Here is an 18,114-nt window from a genome sequence, read left to right on the forward strand (position 1 = left end):
AGATCAACCTCCTTCAACTCGCTCGTCTTCTCCCTGAGGCGGGGAGAGCTCTCGAGGACCCCGAGGGCACGCACGCTGGGCAGCTCCTGGTGGGGACCCTCTTGGCAGGCTCTTTGCTTTTCCGTACTTCTCCCCAACTTATAAGTCACTTTCGTTCTCCAAGTTGATGCAAAGATGGAATGTGACAACAGTTGGTGGGTGGCTGTCAGAGTTGATGGTGGCTTGTGTGGGAAAATGCATAGCGATTTTGAGAGCTGATAGAATCAATTAAAAAAAAAAAAGCTCTACCTTACAGGGAAAGGTCAAGCCGAGTGTTTTAATTATGACGCTGTTAAAATATATCTCATGCTTGGATGACCTAGGTTTGAAGAGTTGCAAAATCCCCAACTCCATAAAGGGCATAAAAATAATGTGATCTTTTGGAGGATGACTCAGAATTCTGCAGAGAAGTCAATGAGGTAGGTTGGAAAGGGGAGGGTTGAGTGATCTGGGAGCCAGTTTGGACAAAACCTCTTTCACCTCTGAGCCTAGCATCTTCACCCGTGAAATGATGTACATTCGGAGGCTTTTGAAAGTTCTGCTACTGAGAAGCACCCCAGGAGGTACTTACTGGAATTATGATTAGCCCCATTTTATGGAGAGGAAATGGAGACTCAGAGAGATTGAGAATGTTGCCCAAGGTCACAAAGCCTGCAAAGCACAGCCTGTAATAACTGACCCCACATCTTGGGTGTCTGACAAAGACAGCATCTATCTGCCTTGCAGGCAACTGAGAAAACAATTAAAATGGGCACCCTTTTCTAGATGCTGGATTAGAGATTTCCAAGGACTGGTTCAAGGCTAGTAACGGTGGAGCTGGGACATGAACCCATGACTGTCTGCCACCACCATAGTCCAAGGTCTCAGTCATTATGCTAGGTTTCCGTTCACGATGGCAGCCATCACTGTCTCACAGACAGGATGTGATCATAGAGAATTTAGATTCATCCCTGATGAGCAACCTGATTCAGGATTACAGGAAGCAGAGCTCAGTGGTTTTGGATTCTGAGATGTATTTGACTAACCAGGAAGCTGGAAGGACTCTGGCTTTATTCTAGCACCCAGGACCATGTCCAAGTAAGGTGACTATTTTTAAGTTCGAATCAGCATCCTGCAACTAGGAGGACGGTATAGTGAGATAAGCCCTGGACAGAAAGGCAGATATCCCATGATCTCATGTATGTGTAGAGTCTAAAATAGCCAAATTCATAGAAGTAGAGGGCAGGATGTGGCTCTCAGAGGCTGGGGGAGTTGGGGGCAAGGGCCCAGGGAAGGTTTCAGTTAGACAAGAGGAATATGTTTTGCGACCTACAGCCCCCGCAGGGGATCACGGTCCTTAGTAAGTATTGAACACTTCAAAATAACTGACAGTAGATTTCAAATGTCTCACCACACACACATACAAAATGATATGCAAGTAAGTGATGGATATGTTAATTAGCTCAATTTAATCATTCCACATTGAATACATATATCAAAACGTCACATCGTACCCCATACATGTATACAATTATGATTTGTCAATTAAAAATCATAGTGATAAAAAATCAACATTCTGCAGTTGCTCAAACATGTATGCAAATGCCAAATACCAAGTGCGCGCACCATATTAGAATTTAGTATAATACAAACAAGTCCAAACACAATATATTATCTAATTAAGAAAATATGAACATTTACTATTTTCCTATGGCAATCTTCTGTTCCATTCTTTGAGCTGGAAGAGCCAACATTAGTGTCTCTTACTTGCTTCGGAGAGTCTCCCTGGGTTGGACTGATAGGCACCAACTGTGCAAAACCGTCTTTCCCAACCGCAGGGAGTTTGCAGAGTAGAAGTTCATGCCTTCCCATGGTCTGTCTTTTATGATTTGTCGATCGTCACCCTCATTTCCTTTCCCAGGAGACATTTCTGTCTTCGAATCATTCACTAAAAAGACAGCACGGACGTGTGCAGCCTCATAGCAGCGTCCAACTGAGGACCCAGGTCATTCAGCTGGGGAGATGCGAGGAACAGTCTTTCAAAGAGGCACCACAGAATCCCAGGCCAAGGCGACTGCCCCAGGGCCTCCAGCCACAGCTGTTTACCTGACAGCCTCAAGACTCAAGGCTTCATTTTCAAAACTGGCATGAAAGAAAAGGCTTCCATACTTTCAAAGTAGAAAAAAAAATCATTTTCATTACTGTCCATAATGATTCCTAGAAATCATAATAAATGAAAAGCCCTTCAAGGATCTGAAATACATTCTAGGAGTTCTGCATCAACCTAACCCGTTGGGCCTGTTAAGCAGGAGACAGCTACTCACCGGCGTGCCTTTGAGAATCAGACCTTTGAAAAGATTACTTAGCAAAATAGAAAAGTCTTGTCCGAAAGAAGAGATCCCAGAACCACTAGGCAGAACCACCACTGTCGACACAGCTCATAAATGAGTGTCTGAGGAAAGCCTTCTCAATGCACACCCAGTTTTTAAAACATCCATGATCAATTTTTAGGTACAATTAAAAACACGGACCAGAGAGCATGGAGATTCACAGATGTATTTCCCATCTTACATACGTCCTCGGAAAGGAATCGCTCTATCTTTGTAGATATTGCACTTTGACTCATTCACATGTAGCTCAAACTGGCATATTTTCAGAGCGATATGTTTTAAAAATAAATAAATAAATAAATAAATAAATAAATAAATAAATATTTATATCTATGTATATATATTCAGTATAGGTAGCCTTTGGTCAATGTTCATTCATAAGGGGGTGCGGTGGAGCTGCATCATACGCACATTTAATGAACATGTATTCAACTACACATGCTTGGCAAAGAAATGCAGCTGGAGGGACATGGGGGGGCTCTGCTCACCCCCTCTCCATTCCAGGAGATGTGCCTCGGGGAGCGAGTGAGAAGGGAGGGAGGAGTCTGCTTGTCTACTTGAGACCTCTGTGAGCGGGACTGCCTTGCCACCCCAGAGGGTCCTAAAGTTCTCAGACACTTTGGAACCAACAACAGGGGATCTAAACACCAGCCAACTCTGTTTGGTCTTCAACCAAAGAACGAGCAACCTGTTCCCATGCTGGAGAAGAACTTAGCTGTCTTAGGTTTGGAAAGGGATGGCGTATGGTCTCCAATGTGGCTCTTTCCCAGGGACTTCGCCCAGGTAACTGGGTGTCCTGGGTTTTCGTCCTGGGAGTCTATCCCCAGGGCCTGGTGAGACTCCACTGCTATGACTTAAAACAAGCGGGAGATAGAATCATTAGGGACCGATAGGACCCCAAATTATATTTAGTTAGTTTTGAGGGCCTTGGCTGAAGTTTGGGGCCTCCCTACACCATTCATTTTTTTTCAGACTCCCATAAAAAGACGGTCTTCCAATTTAGGGACAACATGCAGTAAAAATCCAGCCTAAAGATCCTAGTGTTCCAGATGGACTCACTGCTTTTTGTTTGGTCACCAAAAATATCATGTGATTCCCAAACCATTTTGGAAGATTTCCCGCACAATAGGGGTGAATTCAAATACGGGAGATCTGTGAGAGAAGGTTTAAAAAATGCAAAATGAGAGGAACTTCAGCTCAGATTTCCCTCCTAGAACACATCCCAGGGCACAGAGGGGTCTAGTGGAATCAAGTATATACACGTGCGCACGAGTGAGTGTGTGCACACAGTGATCCTTCTAGGAAAAGCTTCTGCTGGTTGCATTCTAGAAGTGTCCTTGCCTTGGACAGGCAAGGGGAGTAAAGAAATAAATCCATACTGTATCATTTTGCAAAGAATCTGGATTAAATGGCTTTACTGAGAACAGGTGTCACCCTTTTGAGCCACATGTTTTTAAAGGACAGACAAGCAGCCAGTGCCAGCACCTGTCCACGTCAACCATGTCTGCCATGGTGGCCTGGGGATGGGACCTGAGGATGGCTCCTTTCGTACCTGGAGAGCTACCATTCCTGACCTTGGAATATCACATTCACTTAGGAAGTTCATCAAACCAAACAACCTGGTGGGGGGTTCAGGGAGCAAGCGGGCAGGGCTGGTGACTCTACAGGCGGAGGCCCCTCTAGGGAGCCATGTGGCACCACAACAAGAAGCGATTGGGAGTAAAGGGGCCATTCACAGCCAACACAGGGATGGATTGGAACAATGGCAAGAGTGGGCTCATTTTTTTTGTATTTCTGGGCTCAAGAATTTCCTCCTTCTTCCCCACACACCAGGCAGGGTCTTTGTTTTGGAGGAAACAGATAAAATCTATACATTATGGCAAATAGAAAACTGAGCCTTAGACCCCAGGTCTAAGGGGCATAGTTACATTGGTTTAGAGCTTCCCTGGAGGGGCTCTGGACAAAGTCTGGAAGGGATTAAGTGTTCCCCTGTCCCCCATGGTATCATCTGCAGCCGGGGTGCCAGGGCTTCTTCAAGACCACAACCCTCTCTAGGACAAAGGGCACCTTGGAAAAAAATCTCCAATCAGTCAGCATGGGTAGCCTTCTGGGCATGGCCCAGGGGAGCGATGGATGACCTCAGCTCTCGGAAGAAGAGCTGAGACGTGGCCACGTGCTACCATGGCTCGGGGTGTCACACAAATGAGTGGTTCCCAGTGATGGCGGATGGTGCCGGTGCTGAATCAAGACTGTTTCTCTACTGTGGTCCTCACTGGTCACAGGATGATGGCACAACTTCCAACAGCATCTCCAAACGGGTAGGAACTTTTGCTGTCGACGTGATTTTATTTTTGTGGAAATGAGTGCACACAGAAAAACGAGATCCATGCTTTCCTTTCTTCTTCTCTTCCGTCTCTCTCTCATCTGCCACCCTGAGAGTTGCTCAGTCTGTGGAGACAGGAAATCAGGTTAGCACTCTTAAGGAGACCTGTTCAGCCAGAGGATGGGACGCCCTCCCATCGGGAATGGATCACACAGAGGCACTCGGTGCCAACCCAGGGGGGTGTCAAGGGGAGACTTTTATAGGTTTTCCATTTTTGTCGTACTGGTATACCAGCATCTTGATACAGTGGGAGTTGGCCGGCGAGATCCAGGGACTACTTGTTATGGAAAAGTTATGGTTGGTGTAGAACTGCACAGGCTGCTTCTGGCACTTGAAGAAGGCCTTGAGCGTGGCGGCCGCCATGGTTCGGAACCGCTTGCTGATGAAGCAGTAAAGGAAGAAGTTGATGGCCGTGTTCAGGAGGGCCAGCATGTTGGCCACGTCGGACATGATGTGCACCAGCCAGAGGTTCTGGATGGGCGTCCCGTAGAGGTGGTAGAGGATCACGATGATGCGGGGGGCCCAGAGCGTGGCGAAGATGGAGGTGATGGTGAACAAGATGGCGGTGGTCTTCCCAGTGGAGTAGCCACGGAGGCGAAAGTTGCTCTTCCTCCTGAGCTTGTACACGATGATGGAGTTCAAGATGAAGAAGATGGAGCAGGGCACCAGGTACACGGTGAAGCAGTGTACCCACACCAGGACGTGGTGCACAGAGGTGCTGATGTAGTCCTCCGTCCAGATGTTGGGCCACCAGTAGTAGGGGAGGCTGGTCAGGAAGCAGGTGACGTAAACGCTGACAATGACCTTCCGGGTGCGGGCCGGGTAGGAGACGGTGTGGTATTTGAGCGGGTGGCACACGGCGATGTACCTGTCGATGGTCAGGGGAACGGTGATCCAGATGGAGGTGTGGATGGAGGTGAACTCCAGCACCTCGATGATCTTGTCGGGGACCTGGGGCATCTGCATGTGCAGGATGAAGTCTTCCAACAGGAAGTCGACAAACACGATGAAGAAGAGGACCAGGATGTCGGCCGCGGCCAGCGCCAACAGATAGTTGTAGGAGGACTTCTGCCGCCTGGCCACCAGCTGCGAGAGGATGATCACCGTCAAGATGTTTGCTGTGGATAAGAAAAGAGAGTCTGGTTGATCTTTGAGGCACAGATGATTTTGCTGGTTACCGGGGAAGCCCTGGGCATGACGTCTGTCGGGATGGAGGTCCAAGGCCTGAACAACCTCTGCATGACAAATTGCACCTACAGTGAATATCTGGATTTTATTTTGTGTTTTTTTTTGGGGGGGGGCAGGGACTGAACTCAGGGGCACTGAACCCCTGAGCCCCCTCCCCAGCCCTATTTGGTATGTTATTTAGAGTCAGAGTCTCGCTGAGGTGCTCGGTGCCTCACTTTTTCTGAGGCTGGCTTTGAACCTGCGATCCTCCTGCCTCAGCCTCCTGAGCTGCTGGGAAGACAGGCGTGCGTCACCACGCCCGGCCTGGATGGTGTTTTAGAGTTGCTTTATTCTTCACACAACCATGAGATGAGGTGTGGCCATTATCCTAATGTGGAAGTGGAGCTTGGGCTCCCAGAGCCAAGAGTCATGTAGGTGTAAGTCACGGCGACAGGAACCCAACCCAGATCTCTAAGCCCCAACGCTCTGCACTTTCTTTTCTCTAACTACATGGAGAATCTGGGGGTCTTTTCCTGCTCTCTGTGTTCACGCGGCAGCCCAGGTTCCAGGAGCTATGAGAACCTCTTTAGAGCTTAGATTTTAATTCCTTTCCTCTTTAAGTAGATTTAGAATGAAAGGAGAAGGGATGATCATGACATTCAGATCCATTTAAAAATAAATTATTTAAAAATAAATTAGCCAGGCACGGTAGGCCCAGCTACTTGGAAGGCTGAGGCAGGAGGATCACAAGTTCAAGGCCAGCCTGGGCAACTTAGACCTGTCTCCAAATGAAACATAAGAAGGGCTGTGGATGTAGCTCAGTGGTAGAGCACCCCAGGGCCCTGGACTTAATCCCCTGTAGCACACACACAAAAATTGATTTTGGGGACAGGTAATTTATACCCATGTTGTATAATCAAAAATCATAGCAGAGTAATAATGTAAATTTCCCCTCCACTCTGGTTCTCCAACCATCCAAGTTCTATTTCCTCAGGGCCATCACAGTTAATAGGTGATCTGAGGGCACACATGTCTGTCTGTCACGTAGGTATACAGTTGCATAAATAGTAACTGCATTTTTTTCCCCCTTGGGTCAGATTTGTGTTGAAAAGTGCATCCACACAGTTTCTGGTTGGGTTTAAAAACAAATGTTTCCTGAACAGGACAGGGAGAAGACGTTTAGAAAATCATTAGGGACTTACTCCAAGATACATTTCAGGGGGTAATACCCGCAGCTGCTCTGTGTCTTGCATTCCCACCGACAGCCCTGGAACTGAAACACGGTTAATCCTGTTTTGCAGACAAGGGTCTGGGAGCGCCCACATCCTCAGCGTGAGGCCTCGTGGCAAAGCTAGGACCCGGCCTCTCTCTGGGGATCCACTTAACTATTCCACGGTCTTGCTCACACGAAGATATCTTACGATCAACGCACCCACCCGCTGCACTGTGCTCATCACTTGGCTTAAACAAACTTGAACATTCTGCTATATTTGCATCAGCTCTTTAATATAAAGGGATGATGCTCTAGGTCCAGTTGAGGGTCCTTGAAATGGTCCATTCACGTTCTTCCCTCCTTCCTTCTTTCCCTCCCTGCGGGCTGTGGGCTGCGGGCACTGTGTGACGGTGAGGGCCACCCCGGCCAACTGGGTCTCTCCCTCACCCTCGCCTCTGCCATGCCACACACAGCGTCTTCCGTTCCCCAGCGTGTCTCGGAGCCTCGTTAAGCTGAGTTTGCTTGTTGTAACAGTTATACAGAGGTTCACTGTATGAACTCATTGTGATTTATTCATGAATATGAATTATTTATAATTTATTATATCGACTATATAAATTATATAAAGTGTATTACATCCAGTTTATTTTCTCAAGTATATAAAATGCAAATAAATATAAATTTACTAAAGCAGATATATTTATTACATCAAATACATATTTATTATAATATATATATCTATGACACTAAGTTGGTTCCAGGGTTTTGCTATTATGAACCACTGTATGTTATGAATATGACTCTTTATAGAAGTAATTTTATTCGAGAGTTCTCTGGGTAGCGTATACCTAGAAGTGTGTTATGTTTCTGAGTGTGCACATCTTCATCTTTAGTAGATATTAATTAAGAATGAACTGTACCACTGTACCTGTAACCCCAGCAGCTCGGGAGGCTGAGGCAGGAGGATCGCGAGTTCAAAGCCAGCCTCAGCAACAGTGAGGCACTAGGCAACTCAGTGAGACCCTGTCTCTAAATAAAATACAAAATAGGGCTGGGGATGGGGCTCAGTGGTCATGTGCCCCTGAGTTCAATCCCTGGTACCCACCCCCAAAAGAATGAGCGGTAAAACTACTTGGCTAATTGACACTGAGCATCCCATCTGCTCTATACCACCCAGTAGTTGGCCTCCTCAGTTCCTTTTCCTTTTTGAAGCCTGTGTTGTTCTTGCTCCTATCTGAAGCAATTTGAAATGACATTTTGAAGTGGTGAGGAGTCAAGGGACTGGTGCTATTCATAAGCCAGGATTCAAACCCAGGACCAATACACCTGTTCCAAGCTGTGTTCAGTATGGAAATTTATCCACATAGGCCCTGTGCCCTCTGTTGGGTTTGTCACCCTGTACCTGTCAGAGGAAAAGCGTGAGGGTGCTACTTCAAGTCACTACTGCAGATAGAGGCCCATGGAGGTAAAGTAGTTTATGTTGGTACCCCGACAGTCCAAGCATTGATTTTTGCATTCAGCAATGTGTCTGTGGCTGCTCTGAGCTGTGCCCTGGGAAGAGAGGGTGAACAGAGCAGACATCGTCCGCCCAGCCTTCATGGAGCTTAGAGTCCACCAGGGGAGAGAGACATCAACAGAAGGAAATGCACAACGTGGATCTAGAGTAAGTGCCAGGAAGGAATGTCGGGGAGCAGTGTCAGAAAAGGTTTTGCTGAGGGATTGATGTTTGAGCTGAGATTGGGGACAGGTAAGAGGTAAATGGGTGAAAATCTGGGAACACAAGGGGGTTCAAGCTAAGAAACAGCATGCAAAGGCCCAAGGTGGGGGGAGCAGGAAGCGTTGGGTTTATTAAGGCCGGGGACACTGATATTGATTCCTGCTTGCTCTGTAAGCATTTTTGCATTTAATAGCTCTCTTTTATTAAACAGCTTAGCTGTGTTCTGTTGAAAAGCATTTCAAGATGTTTTATTCATCCAGAAATTCTTTCAAAAAGTATTAAGTGTCTCTCTTGTGGGTAAGGATCTGTGCACAGGCTGAAGGTGGACACAGGCTAGTAGTGGGACATTCATGGTGTCCAGTCAGAGAGCGCAGGGGTTGCATGCGGGCGGCTGAGGATTCAAAATCAGCGTTGCTGTGAGTGAGCAGTTCAGAGTGAAGGGCAGAGGCTTCGGAGGAGGGTCTGGGTTCAAGGTCCGGCTGCCAGGTCCTGCTTGCTCTGACCTGGTCGCATAGAGTCAGAGAGCTTCCTGGAAACCCAGCTGTAAAATCAAGTGTGACGCCCTGAAGTGTGGGGTCTGGGGTGGGGTCCTGTGAGGTCTGCTCCTGGCCCTCCTACTGACTGGCTCTTTGTGGGCAAGTTTATTTAACATCTCTGTGCCTCAGTTTCCTTACTTATAAAATGGGGCTAACGAGACTCCCCACTTCATAAGGTTTCAGATGAAAAAAAATTAAGGGAGATGATTTTTGTCATGTGGTTAGAACAACTCCCAACCTGTGGTAAGTGCCCACTGAATGAGCTATTGAGTGACGGTATTAATTGGGCATTTAATGTGGTAGGTGTTGTCCGAGGTGCTGAAGATGCATAGCACAGCGGACAAGTTGCCTTTTGTCATGGGGAGATAGATCTAAGTAAATAAGCCATCACAAAAATAAGTGCACAAGAGAATTTCAGAGAGTGAAACCATAAAGAGGAAAGTCAAAGGAGGAGAGAAGTTGATGGGGGAGTTATGTTTAGAACAGGAAGTTTGAGTTCAGTCGGGGATGAGGAGAAGGGACCTACCATGGTGGGAAGGATTATTAGCAGTGGGATGGCAAGTGCGAAGGCAAGTTTTCTACTTCACAGATGAGGAGCTGAGAGCTGGCATTTTAGGTAATTTGCCCAACGTCACACACTGAGCACGTGGGGGAAGCTAGAGGGATTTCCAGCTTAGGGTGATTTTGAGGCCAATCAAATTCTGCCTTGCTTATTTCTGGTTATAGGAAAGGATTCTCAGTAGGAGATGAGTGATCCCTGTCCCCTGGGCCGCCCCTGACTTGGAAACCTGCCATCATTTCTCAGAACCTCTTGTTTACCTGTCCATCAACAATGCCCACATGCCCTCTCATGTCCCCCAAGCTGATAAGGGGGCAGAGATGGATAAATGTTGGGGTCTCCAAGGAAAAGTGCTCTCTCTATCCTACATATATATTCTACCTGTGCAGAGAGTGGCTTCGCCACCGTCTCCTCCTCCCCAGCTGAAGCCTGTTGGAAATGTGGTGCTAAAAATTCTCCATATCGAAACTCTTTAAAAATATTCCAGCCCCACCTAATGAATTGCTTTAAGTCAGAGAGTCATCAGCCGCTCAGGAAATTGCCAGGTATTCATGTTTGACATTTCCTGAGGTTGCTAATCCTTGCCTCTCCTGAGAAACCAACCCAAAGACACCAAGTCGCCCTCTTCTTTTGTGCAGGTAGCTGCCCTGTCCCCAGGGTGATATCAAGATTGCTAGGAGACCGGGCAGTGGGGGAGAGCGGGGTGAGCTGGGCAGAGCCAGAGGGATGTGAGGATTGTCGGAAGATGAAACAAGAGGGCAGAGACGTTGACTGGCTGTTACTCCCCACATCAAAAAAGGAAAAAAAAAATAACCTTTCATTTCCACACTGCACAATTTTCCCCAAAGAGAAAGACTGGTGTGGCCCAGGACCTGTGTGTATTTACAGCGGTGAGCAAACCAAGAGACCTAAATCACCATGGCCTGAAATTGCATTTGGAGCTTTTCTCTCCAGCTGACCCGGCCCAGGGGCTCCCGTGGTTGGGAGACCCAATCTCACCCTGGCCAGCCCCAGTGAACTTCACGATCCGAATGTCAACGCTTCTAAGTAGCAAATCCTTTCTGTCAATGGTGCTGTTGGACAGGTTTAAGCTCCCGGGTAATAGAAAGCCCATGTTTTGTGATTGCAAAGCTTGGTTATATTCTTGGGGGAATTAATTTCCTGTAGTTTGAAGCTTACTGTGCTTAAACCTGAGAGGGCTGGGGAGAGCGGCCGGAAGAGAAACAGTTTGGGAAGCCAGAACCCAGCACGGAGTGGTCTGCGGACCCAGAGAGACAGGGTCAAGGTCTTCTCGAGGTATTCTCTGTGTCTCTGAGGACCAGGGGTCCCTGCGGCTCCTTAGCAGAAGCAGCTAGATGGAGATAGGGCGCCAGATGGCGTGAGTTTATATTTTTGTTCTGCTATATTTCCTTCCTATTTTGTCTTTGAAAATTATTTTTTTCAATTGCAAAGTAACATCTACTTGTAAAATATTCAACATTATATCCGTGCATGATAATAATATAATTAGCTCACTCTTCTTGAGAATTTATCATGCCCGGGGCATTTCAAAGCATCTTATACACCATGTCTCACTTGATCTTCACAATTATCATAGGAGGTTGGTACCATGATTTGAGAGCATCAGGTCTGGGGTCACATAGCAGCTGGAGGGTGGTGAGCCAGGATACTAAACCAGGCCTTTTGTGTCCTGAGTTTATCTATTTAACTACTGTATTAGAAATTAGAAAGGAAAAATCTGTCCACACCTTATTTTCTAGAGATAAAGTGGTAGCTAACCTTGTAGATGGTTCCCCAGTGAACCACGCCTTCTGTTATTCAGACCCTTTTTGTCTCCATGCCGTGACTTGGAGCTGGCTGGCTGTGGCTTTTGACCAATAGACTATGGCAGGAGCAGCTCAGGTCATAGCAGGACTTTAGAACGCTTACTCTTGGAATGCTCCTTCCTGGGACCCAGCTGCCATTCTGTGAAAGGCCCATCCTGCTTGGAGAGGTCATGTATAGGAAGGTGAGTTCAAAGGCTCAGTGAACCCCGAAGCCAGTGTCCAGCATTGGCTGGGGAGTGGGCCGCCCTCTTGGATGCCCAATGGCACGAGCTCCCAAAGGGCTGAGGTCCCAGCTGCTCCCCGGAAACTGCTGTGTGAGACCAGAAGCAAGAACCACCCACGGAGCCCAGTCAGCCCAAGACCTCACCCACCACAGTAACTGGTTGCTTTTAGACTCTTCAGTTTTGGGGTGTCTGGCTATGCTGCCATGGAGATAACCAGGACAGATTCTGTTATCCACTGGGTGTCCCCTCTTCAGGATGCTTATATGCCCATGACAATGGTTGGTATCAATGAGAAGTATCACAAAACAGGACTATACAGAAATACTGCCATGCAACTTGAGTTTTTCACTTAGAAACAAATCATATATTTTCCCCTGTATCAATAATATTCATGCAATATTCACCTACTGTTGGACATTGCTTATTATTATTACTATTATTTTTTTGGGGGGTCACTATAGTACTTCATTAAGCATTTCTGTAGAATAAATTCCCCCAAATTGAAATGCTGATTTAAAGGGCAATACTCTTTTCTCCCCTCCTCTCTTCCTGCGTCTCCCTCCCTCCCTCCTAAAGGCAGCTAGCAGGTTTTATAAGAGGGAAAAGAGCTCAAGTTGGAGTTATAAAAAGCTTTAGGTTAGACCCCAGGAAGAACTTTTTGATTGCAATGGCAATTATGGGAAGGAGAGCAGGACGCGGACCGCACAGTTGTTCCATCCACAGAGCTCTTAAGAATCGGGGAGAGAATCGCTTATCCGGGCTAATTAAATTCTTGGTGTAACCTTTTGCAAATCCTGTTTCTCTGCATACTCAATTATGTTCTTGTGAATTTCCAAAAAAGAGAGCGGTTCACCCATCTCAATCACCACCCCCTGTGGCTTAAATGCATGTCCCCGCCCCCAAAGTTGCTTCTCTTTTGCATTAGATGAGTCAGCCCTGGTGTCCCGCAGACCCCTGAGCTCCCCAGCGGTTCCCAGTGGTGCTATTCTACCTGCTTTCAGGAATCCCCAAGGCTGGATTTTTAGGAAGAGCTGTCTTGCAGCTTCCTTAGATAGAGGTGAATATATTATACATAGAGGTGAATATATAATAATATACCTTAGATAGAGGTGAATATATTCCTTAGATAGAGGTGAATATTCCTTAGATAGACCTAAGCTGTCCTGGCTTAGGTCAAGTGAGGGGTGGAGGCTGTCCCTCCCTCCCTGGAAGCCACCTGCTCTCTGTCTCAGGGTGGAGGAAGGGGAAGGGGAAGGAGATGGCTGGCGAGATGCGCAGTTCAGGGGTTTGGGCCTCTGGGGTGATGCTGGGAGGTTTTCGGGGGGTTCTGAGCTCTGAGTAGGAAAAGGATTGCCAATGTCCCACCAGGCATCCCCACCCCTCTTCTGCTGGCCAGTGGCCATCCTTGTTTCCCATGGCCCCGCTGGCTTCCGGACAGGACTTGGGGAGGTGCAGCTTTCTTCCTTGAGCTGGTCAACAGGGGCACAAAACTGACCGTGGGTGAGTGAGATGGAGGTTGGGCAGTGGGACCCCATCCCGTGGCACCGATCATTATCTGGGGGACTGTATGTGCCCTTAGGAGTCGTCCTGCGGGGTCTCTGCAGCCTCTGAAACAGCCTTTGCTGTTTCAACTTTCCTTTCTATTTTGATAGCACCTTAATGTTCTCTGTCCCTCCCTATCATCGCATTTTCACACTTGAGTGGATTTTTGCAAACCTAGAGTTACGGTTTCCCCTTTCTTAGTTTCTCCTGTTACAGCATCTCCTATGCAAAGCCTCTCACCGTCCATCTATGGGGTTGGCCTCTGGGCGCCATGTTGAAGAGGCTGCTTTCCACCAGGCCTGGCCTCGGTGGGGCTGGGAGGACTGGGGATGTGTGCCACGGTGGGACCAAAGGTGGATCATCCTGTGGATCTCGAGCCCCGAGTCCACACTGCAGCCTCCCTGGCTTTTCCCCTCTGGGAGAGGAACACAGCGGTGGTTTCCCATGGAGACCAATGGAGACCTGGCTGAGGAGCAGCACAGGAGCTAAGATGGCCACTCTCCCAGGACAGCCCCGCTGCGGCCACAGGGAAGGGAGTCAGCACTGTGCTCCTGCAGAGCTGCAGTCCGTCCTGCCAGTCCATTGAGAAGTCTTGAAGGCAGAATCAGTTCTGGCTTTTTGACCAGGGACAGCCAGGCCTTGGTCATGGAACCACTTCCAAGCCCTGCTCCTCCTCAGTGACCCGTCCCCTGAGCATGTACGAGGTGTTGGTGAGCTGCATAAAATTGTCCACAGAAAAGCCACCATTCTGGGGAGGGTGCTGATAAATGCCTACTTAGCTAATAAATTCAGCTTTATTTAACAGGTGAGTTGATTTAAAGGAAACTGTAAGGAGGTGACATTGCAGGTGGGATGCAGGCTTCTGGTCCCCAGTTAGGAATGAGGAAACGGATGGAGAGAGGAAGCCGCCTGCCCCAGACAGCGCAGCTGGTAAACCCGGGAAGCATCTCGCAAGGTGCCATCCTGGGTCAAGTTCTGTACCAAGTGATGGATGCAGCTGTGCTTTCCCCGCTCTGGGAATTTGTCACAAAGACAGATGGGGCAGGACTTCACTGGAACGAGGCTCGGGCACGCAGGTGGCTGTCCCGCGGATGCCGTGTGGAAGCGTCACCAGAATTACAGGACACTCACCACGAGGGGGATGCATTTCGGAGTCTGGCAGATTTGGGTTAGCTTCCTGGACCTAGTTTGTTTTTTTTTTTCTTTTTCTAATTGGCATTCTCAGTCAAGTTGTCCAAACACAATGCGCTTCAAACTCCTCGTCAGGAGCCAGGTGTGGTGGCGCACGCCTGTAATCCCAGGGGCTCCAGAGGCTGAGGCAGGAGGATCACAAGTTCAAAGCCAGCCTCCGCAGTTGGGTGAGGCTCTCAGCAACTTAGCTAGAGCCTGTCTCTAAAGAAAATAAAATAAAAAGGGCTGGGGATGTGGCCAGTGGTTAATCACCCCTGGGTCCACTCAGAGGTACAAAATAAAGTTCCTGATCAGGAAAAGGGGGTCATGATCTGGTACCTGGGTCCAGAGATTTGCCATGAGGGTTAAAGAGACGGGCACATGAAGCTCTTAGCAAGAGCCAGGTCCAAGGAAGCTCTCGGGAAGCGGTGTGGTCACTGTGTACAAATGTGAGGATCCGTCTTTCTGGTGATAGAAAGGCGAGTAGGGGCTCAACAGGCAGGCAAGGGAGGGCCAAGGTCAAGGTCAAGAGGGTCATCCCTTCTCTGGAACAGCTAGCGCTTATTGAGTGCTCACTCTGTGTCAGACATGGAAAGCATTCTTTATGCCTCAAATGATGTGTTATCTAATATTCTAATGTGGAACACAGACCGTCCCGGACTTATGGTGGTCTGCCTTACTGTTGCTTTTTGATTTTATGAGATGCATTCTGTAGAAACTAGGCACGGAGTCTAGATATTTCCTGGGCCCATGATACGCTGCTCAGTGGCAGGGACCGCTGCTCCCAGTCAGCCCTGGGACAATGAGGGAAAGCTGTCATGCTCTGCAGGGTGCTGGGCCTTGGGCGGGTAGGGGGGACTAGTGCATTTTTACTTATGATATTTAAAATATTTGCATGGGCAAATCCTATCATAAGCCAAGGAGTCTCTGTATTAAATGTCTTGCACTTAATCTTACAATAAGTAGGTACGGTTTCCACCCCTTGTAGATGAGGAAGACTGAGGTTCGTGTGGTAGGCAGGGGCATCAAGCACCTCCTCCAACTCTCCTGTTCCTGACACCTGCTCTGTCAGAGCTGAGCAAGGCCAGTCCATTGAATCGTTTTTTTTTTTTTTTTTTGGTCCTGGGGATTGAACCTGGGGGCACCTGACCACAGAGCCACACCCCCAGCCCTTTTTATCTTTTATTTTGAGACGGGGTCTCTACTGAGTTGCTTAGGGCCTCGCTAAGTTGCTGAGGCTGACTTTGAACTCCCGAGCGCTGGATGCAGGTGTGTGCCACGGGCCGGCCGGCCCATCGGGTTTCAGTACTTGTCTTTCTCAGCAGTTCCCGGATCTCACTTGCGGAGGTTTGACGTTGGATGCATTTACTCCTCAAGGACCTGGTGAGAGAGATACCACTAATGTCCCATTTTACAGATGGGAACACGGGAGTCCGGAGGCGTTGAGGGGCTCTTCCAGACCCATCAGCAAGAGTTTTTTGGATCCAGGATTCAAAACCAGTGGAGGACACCCAAGGGCCCCCTGGGCACCTGCTCCTTCAGATGCCTCTGCCGTCAGCTCCGGAGTGGACCCCCGAGCGGAAACGTCCAGTTCTTCCTTTGTCCCCTCTTTTTGTGTTACCTGTCCCTATCGGCTGGCACATAGTGTCTTTTCAGAGGTGTCACATGGCTTCCGAGAACCCCTGGGAATCCAGGGGGAGGGGCCGGAAAGACCCCAGGAGCAGCTCCTGGCTCCCCTGAAGTCCAGGGCAAACGGCTGAGACCCGCTGCAGCGGCCCTTCCAGTGTCAGATGCGGCTGCCCTGGCCGTCCCCGGCGTGTTCATCCCGGGCTCGGCTTCTGCCCAGGCGGCCCCTCTGCTGACTTCCCGCTGGCCGCTGCCTTGGGCACAGAGAGGATGCTCATTTGTTTTTGCTGTTTTGCGGACCCAGGGTGATGGTCACTGGGTGCCAGGGGACCGACAGGAAGTCAGAGGCTTCCGGGCTCTTCATCTGGAGTTCACTGGGGTGTCAGGGGCTAATTGTGGCTCTGCCTGGGTTGTCGCGGTTTGATTAAACATCTCGATCCCAGCGCCATCCCTCCAGTGGCTGCCAGGGGTGGGTATTTTTAGCCGCGGGCAAATGGCTTATCAATTGTGCATACAAAATGCAGCCAACGGAAAGCCATCATTTTCTGTGACCCTGCCTTGTTCTCCCATGCAGGCAAGGACAAAGGAAGAATCAAACACAACTGGCATTCATGTATTCACTCAACAAACGCTCCCAGAGCCACACCCCGCGGCAGGCACAGTGCGAGACTCGAGGCAACCATGCGCAAGCGCAGAGCGGCCCGTCTAAGCACCGCTTACCCTGGATTCTGACCGCAGAGAATTCTGCTCTGCTAGCTGCTAGCTCTGTGGCCCTGGGCGAGTCCCTCACGTACCTGGGCGTGGTTCTTGCATCATTGTAGCACGTGCTGAGCCCAAAGGCCAGGCAGCAGGTGGGACCCAGGAGGGACAGGCGGGGACCCAAGCCCACAGCAGGGGCCTGGGAAGGCTGCTGGGGCAGGAAGGCCAGGCAGTGGGAGCAGAAGGCATGAGCCAAACATGCAACCCTTGGCCCTTGGCGGAGGCCATCTTCCCAGCCTCAGGGCCTCTCTTCTCAGGGGCCACTTCCTAGGACCACGGGCTGCCCTCCAGCTAAGGCCTTTTAACTGGAGGCTTCTTCGGCCCTTGCCTTCACGTCCCCAGCTGCTCTCTAGCATTAGGGCTGCCTCCGCTTAGAGGGAAAGGCAGTATCCTGCGGTCAGTGAGAACGTGATCTGCTCTATGCAGCCGGTCCAGAGAGCATGTCGCAGTTCATCTACACACTCGGGATTCCGCTGCCACAGATGCCGCTACTGTCATCATGACCTGCCTCTGGTGATTCAGAAGGGTCTCCCAGCATCACCTCAGAAAGGGACGAGGTGAAGGGTTCTGGGGCTCCTATCTGCCTCGGCCGCTTTCTAGCTGTGGGACCCTGGGCAATTTACTCAACCTCTCTGTGCCTCCATTTGCTCATCTTTGAAAAGGATGACTCTATGGCACCTATCACAGGATTCTGTGAGGGTTAAATGAATTCATGCGAGGACTGCGCCTCATCCTGCAGACACAAGTTCTGAAAGGCAGGAAGGACGTCAGCCTTGGTGATAATCTTTAGTATGTCACCAATCTCTTAGTGTCTGGCATTGAGTAGATGTTCAGTAAATACCTGTTGAATGCATAACCGTGAGTATAGATTAGTACCGCATCGAGGACGTGTGGCAGTTCTGGTGGATATGTCTGAAAGGATGGGAAGGTAACGAAGGCTTCCGTGCAGAACGTGAGCCAGGTGATGTCTTAAAGGCGATTGTC

At 49.0% G+C, this 18,114-nt stretch overlaps 2 protein-coding genes across 2 annotated transcripts in view; both read right to left on the minus strand.

Annotated features, from left to right (window-relative positions):
• The window catches only part of Gprc5b (G protein-coupled receptor class C group 5 member B), a 462,197-nt gene that overhangs the window by 122,527 nt on the left and 321,556 nt on the right, over positions 1 to 18,114 (minus strand). The gene's annotated exons all lie outside the window — the stretch shown is intronic.
• The window catches only part of Gpr139 (G protein-coupled receptor 139), a 34,897-nt gene continuing 21,757 nt past the window's right edge, over positions 4,975 to 18,114 (minus strand). The window contains exon 2 of the mRNA XM_077106121.1: positions 4,975 to 5,909. Coding sequence (XP_076962236.1) covers positions 4,975 to 5,909 — 935 coding nt within the window. The remainder of the gene's footprint in view (positions 5,910 to 18,114) is intronic.

The sequence above is a fragment of the Callospermophilus lateralis genome, chromosome 19 (genome assembly GCF_048772815.1).
Source record: "Callospermophilus lateralis isolate mCalLat2 chromosome 19, mCalLat2.hap1, whole genome shotgun sequence".
Lineage (NCBI taxonomy): Eukaryota > Metazoa > Chordata > Mammalia > Rodentia > Sciuridae > Callospermophilus > Callospermophilus lateralis.